The 5,577-nt window shown below is 35.2% G+C and overlaps 1 protein-coding gene across 3 annotated transcripts; it reads left to right on the forward strand.

Annotated features, from left to right (window-relative positions):
* The first annotated feature begins 449 nt into the window (after positions 1–449).
* On the forward strand, positions 450–5,333 carry LOC136228905 (teosinte glume architecture 1-like). Of its 3 annotated transcripts, none has more exons than XM_066017404.1 (4): positions 450–712; positions 2,739–3,084; positions 4,185–4,321; positions 4,412–5,333. In XM_066017404.1, exons 2-4 carry the CDS (start codon positions 2,765–2,767, stop codon positions 4,966–4,968), a joined length of 1,014 nt encoding a protein of 337 aa, XP_065873476.1. In that variant the 5' UTR covers positions 450–712; positions 2,739–2,764; the 3' UTR covers positions 4,969–5,333. The 3 variants fall into 3 exon arrangements, with proteins under 3 accessions (XP_065873476.1, XP_065873474.1, XP_065873475.1); XM_066017402.1 differs by having other exon boundaries at positions 2,752–3,084; positions 4,412–5,332; XM_066017403.1 differs by lacking the exon at positions 450–712 and having other exon boundaries at positions 2,659–3,084.
* Positions 5,334–5,577: the final 244 nt, after the last annotated feature.

Genomic DNA, 5,577 nt, shown 5'->3' on the forward strand with positions numbered 1-5,577 from the left:
TCAGTAATTTGACTTCCATACAAGTCAAAATTGCTGATGTGTCGTGTTGACTTTACGTCAACCGGTCAACTTTTAACTTTTAAGGAAGTTAATTTGTTGGCGTGACATGTTGACTTCATATTTACCGGTTACACTTATTAGTTATACACTTTAGTGAGAGGTCACCAAAAGATTGTATACTTTTATATGCAAAATTAAAGGTTATACACCAAACTATAAAACAGGACAAATGTTATACACCACACATATAATTTACCCGTGTTTATACAAGATATTAAAACTTAAAAAAGTACTTTGATACCTTATTTTAATTTATTCTTTTTAAAGTTGAACATTATTTTAGTTGTTTCCCCTTCACCCATCACAAGACTAAAAAGGAAGGGAAGTAGACATAAAAAGTGAAAACTCTGAAATTCTCCTTTCCATTTTCAATCCCTCTCTTCTTTCTCTCTCCTCCAAACTTGAATACATTATCCATTTTTCCTTTGTCACTTACAATAATTTTCACAACAAAAATCCCCAAATCTTTCACTTTCTCTCTCTAACTTCTTTCTCCTCTTCCTCTCCTTCTTTTGTCCTCTTTTATTGCCTGCAATTTGAATTTTAACTGTATGTACTTCTAAACCTCAATCTTTCTGCAACTTGAGAGCTACAACTCACAATAAAGACTGGATTTTTCCTTCTTCTCTGCCTAATTTCTTGGATTTTTCAGGTACCCATTATTCTATTTTTTTCTGGTTATGTCTTCTTCTGGATCACAAATTTTTTTTTTATGTGAAATTCTGGGTGTTTTTCAGCCTTTTTCTGTACTGTTTACTGTTTATTTCTGTTCATACTTTTTTTTTGTATTTTAATATATTAAAATAGAGTTTTTTTTTATATGGGTATATTTTGATTAATTTTACTTAGTATTTTAATATATTTATATTTTTATTACTAATTTAAATTGTATTTTTTTTTTAATTTTAGCAAAATAAAGTTATTTTTGGATATTTTGTTAAATAATGATAATAAATATTATATGTGGGAAGAAATATATTTTTGGAGTTTAAGAAAAGAATTATGTAGCAACACCATCAATAATTTTTTATTTTTTATTTTTTTGAAGAACCATCATCAATAAAGTTAACAAAGTGAAAAATAAAGTTTAAAATAGGAAAAAAAAGAGTAATGGACTGAAAATAATATAAATTATTTCAAGTACAAAGGCCAATTAATTTTTGTTTATATAAAAAAGACTAATTAATTAAGTTCAAAGTACATAAGCTTATTATAAAAAAAATATGGGTTTTGCAGCATTAAGATTGCACTTTATTGTTGAAAGGAAATTAAAATTACAGCGGTTAAATGCATTTTTGCTCATTGAACTTTTATGGTGGTTTTGAAATGGTTATTCAATTTCAATTTAACTTAATAAAATCATTCAACTTTGAATTTTATCTCAATTACGCAACTCTAATTACCTCAAGAGCACAAAGATACAGAAAAGTAATGCAGATGTCATATCAACGTTAGTCAAGTTTCACCGCTAACCGAAATGACACCTGACTGCCACCTAGCTTACACCCTAACTGACCAAAACAACAGGTGTCAGTTAGGTAACACCCATGTTTTTTTTGTTCTTGAAATTGCTGGAGTGAAAATCAAGTTTGAATGTTTTATTTAGTCAAATTGAAGTTGAGTGACAATTTTGAAATAATTATAAAAGTTCAGTGACCAATAATACATTTAACCCGAACTATAGCCAACGTTTTCCTTTGTTTTTCCTGAAATTACTTCCTGGAAATTGTTTTTCTAACTACCTTTCCAAGTTAATTTCTTGTAAAAGGTACTAAAATATATAGAGATAAGTACAAACAAAATTAAATTTGTATTTTCAAGCATTTATGAAGATTTTCGCGTGGTTTAATAATTTACAAATACGCATCCGAGATTTCTTTTATAACGATAGATTTTTCACTAAAACCATTAGTATACAAAAGGAATTTAAGTCATTTTATTACTTTTTTTTCGGTTTTAAAATGTTTTTATATACGAACGTAAAAATGGAAGAAACCTCATTAACTTCGTCTTTAACGCAAATATTTGCCACGTATATAAATTTTAGTTTCATATATTGCTACAGCCGAGAAATTTTGAACACATGTTTAATCAACTGACATCAGTGTCACGTCATTTATTGCATTTGAAACGGTGTTTCTTTTATTTATAACCATTGATTTTTCACTAAAACCGTTAGTATATAAAGGAATTTACGTCATTTTATTACCTTTTTTTTCATTTTAAAATGTTTTCATATAGAAACTTCGGCTTTAACGAAAATATTTGCCACGTATACAAATTTCAGTTTCACATGTTGCTGCAACCGAAAATTTTTCAACACGTGTTTAATCAACTAGCATCAGTCTGATGGCAGATTATTATTTTTTTTTTCATTTTAAAATGTTTTCATATAGAAGAAACCTCGTAAACTTCGGCTTTAACGAAAATATTTGCCACGTATACAAATTTCAGTTTCACATGTTGCTTCAACCGAGAAATTTTCAACGTCTGTTTAATCAACTGACATTGGTCTCATGTCATTTATTGCATTTGAACCTGTGTTTTGACCATCGGTTTTGTACACCTTTTGACACATTAAATATGAGCATTAGAACCGATTTTTTTTACCGGATTTTCCTCCGAAACAACATTATTCGGAGGAAAAATGCGAGTTCTTGTTTGAGTGATTTGATTAGATGTTTATTACAGATAAGGATGTTCTATGGACTATAATCTTAAGACTTGGAATTGCTCAGTAGACTTGAAACTAGGAAGTTCGGGTGATTCGGAGGATAATTGGGTAGCGAAATTTTCGGTACCAAGTGAGAGTTCGATGGAGTCATCATCGTCTGGATCATTGAAACGTGTTCGAACTGCTTCACTCGGAAACCATGTGCCATCATGCTTGGTGGATGGATGCACTTCAGACCTTAGCAAATGTAGGGATTACCATCGACGGCATAAAGTCTGCGAGCTTCATTCGAAGACTTCGAAGGTTTTCATTAAAGGTCAGGAGCAACGGTTTTGCCAGCAGTGCAGCAGGTAATAGATATCGTGTGTTCGAGGTATTTGTTCGTCTAGTTCGTGTTTTGTTGTTGAGTTACTTAGCCTTTATGTGTATGCTTTTGAGTCTTAGGAGCGGAATTGGCAGGGGAAGACTTGCCCCCCAGTACACCCTTGTGGTGGGACCCCTCCCCGGATCCTCGCTTAGCGGGGGCGCGTATGCACCGGGCCGCCCTTTTTATGTGTATGCTTTTGTTTGTCTAGTCGTTTTCAAGGCATTCATTAGTGTGGTTCGTGTTTTGTGGTTGGATTGCTTAGGCTGTACGTGTATGTTTTCGTATGTTGAGTCGTTTTCGAGGCATTCATTGATGATGTGGTTCGTGTTTTGTGGTTGAGTTACTTAGGCTGTATGTGTATGCTTTCGTTTGTCGAGTCATTTTCGAGGCATTCATTGGTGTGGTTCATGTTTTGTGGTTGAGTTTACTTAGGCTGTACGTGTATGCTTTTGTTTGTCGAGTCGTTTTCGAGGCATTCATTGGTGTGGTTCATGTTTTGTGGTTGAGTTACTTAGGCTGTATGTTGCTTTCGTTTGTCGAGTCGTTTTCGAGGCATTCATTGTTGTGTGGTTGAACTACTTAGGCTGTATGTATATGCTTTATTATGTCAAGTCGTTTTCGAGTCATTCATCAGCGGTTCGTGTTTTGTGGTTGAATTACTTAGGCTGTATGTGTATGTTTTCGTATGTCGAGTCATTTTCGAGGCATTTATTGGTGTGGTTCGTGTTTTGTGGTTGAATTACTTAGCCTCTATGTGTATACTTTCGTTTGTCGAGTCATTGAACTCTTTCGTTTCTGATGAACTCGTGTTATCTCCAAACCTACATGTTTTATGGTCTACGAAAACTCGAATATACATGTTTTACGGCTAGAGAGAAGTCCTAAGACCGGCTTATGGTTTTTGGGGACGTTTCCTCGAGTGCTTTGAGTATATTATAAGTTTTATTGTTAGATGGTTGGAGCTGTTACGAGCTCCTTCCTATTAACCGATGTTTCGGGTACGACACTCGGGTGGTTGTTGCTCGGTTAAAGTAAAGTTTTTGCTGTATTATTGATATTAATAATGCATACCCCTTGTAATAGGTTCCATTCCTTGGCGGAGTTCGATGAGGGAAAACGAAGCTGTAGAAAACGTCTAGACGGACATAACAGACGCCGAAGAAAGCCTCAGCCCGATTCTCTGGCCGTAAATTCCGCAAGGTTGTTTTCCAATCACCAAGGTTCGGTTTCCGACATCCCGAAACTCCTCTCTTATGTCCAATAGAAAAATTGATTCTCCAATAACTTCATTAAAAGTTACTACATTTCAGGCACTAGATATTTACAATTCGGTAGCTCCGAACTATTTTCGAGCAGCGACCCAACATCTGCTTGGATCGGGGCAGTCAAAACCGAGAATGATCCAATGTTTTACGCTGATCAATCCTCCTTAAACATCAACATTGGAAAAAAAAGTTTTCCCGTGTCCGCCTCCGAGTCCCGTGGAAAGCACTTTCCATTCTTACAATGCTCTAGTTCTACTATATCTCCTGTTTGTCAATCTGTTCTCAATGCCGGCAGCAACGGAGCGAACCGAATGATCGATTCGAGCCGTGCTCTCTCTCTTCTGTCATCTCCACCGGGCGACACTCGGGAGATTAACTTGAGCCACATTGTGCAGCATGAGCATAACCCCCCGGGGCATCAGTCACTCGCCCCGAGTCTGAACTTTAACAGCCTCGGGATGGAGACTGGACCGGGCGAATCTGTTATGGTTTCGGGTGGAAGCGGAAATGTTAGTCTTCATAACCAGGACTTGTTTCAGATTGGAATTGAAGGATCATCTGGAAATGGATCTCATCAGACACTTTCCTTTTCTTGGGAGTAAAATTTCAGCATCTTTTTAAGTGTTTAGAATGAAATCATGGGATTGTTTTTGAGATTTTAATGTTGCTACCGAACAGTCGCGAATACAGGTTTGGTCCGTTGGAGTCAATTTTACGTGTGTAATTCTTTTTTGCTAAATTGAATTCGTTCAATTTCCCCCTGTATATATACATGTTATCATTTGAATGGTGGGGAACCATTTTTTTTATGACTTCTAGGGGTGCAAACGAGCCTTGGTAGTTCACAAACTATTCGAGTTCGGCTCGGTGAAAGCTCCATCAAAGCTCGGCTCGATAGGGCTCGACTCGAGTTCGGGATCGGCTCGAGCACTAACAAACTGAGTCTGAGCTTCCTCAGGTTCGGCTCGAAAGCTCACGAGCAGGCTCGATTATTTTTAATTACTATATATATTTCATTATATATATAAATATTTAATATATATTTCATTAGTTATTATTAGTTTTCATCACAATTCACAACTCAAATAAGATTTAACTCATAGAAAAATGACACAAAAAAAGCTTAGACATTTGAGTCTTTAGTTAGAAAATTAGGTTTTGATAAGGAATAAAATACACTACAAACTTTAATATATATATGTCATTGTTTG

Source organism: Euphorbia lathyris, chromosome 5, assembly GCF_963576675.1.
Source record: "Euphorbia lathyris chromosome 5, ddEupLath1.1, whole genome shotgun sequence".
NCBI lineage: Eukaryota > Viridiplantae > Streptophyta > Magnoliopsida > Malpighiales > Euphorbiaceae > Euphorbia > Euphorbia lathyris.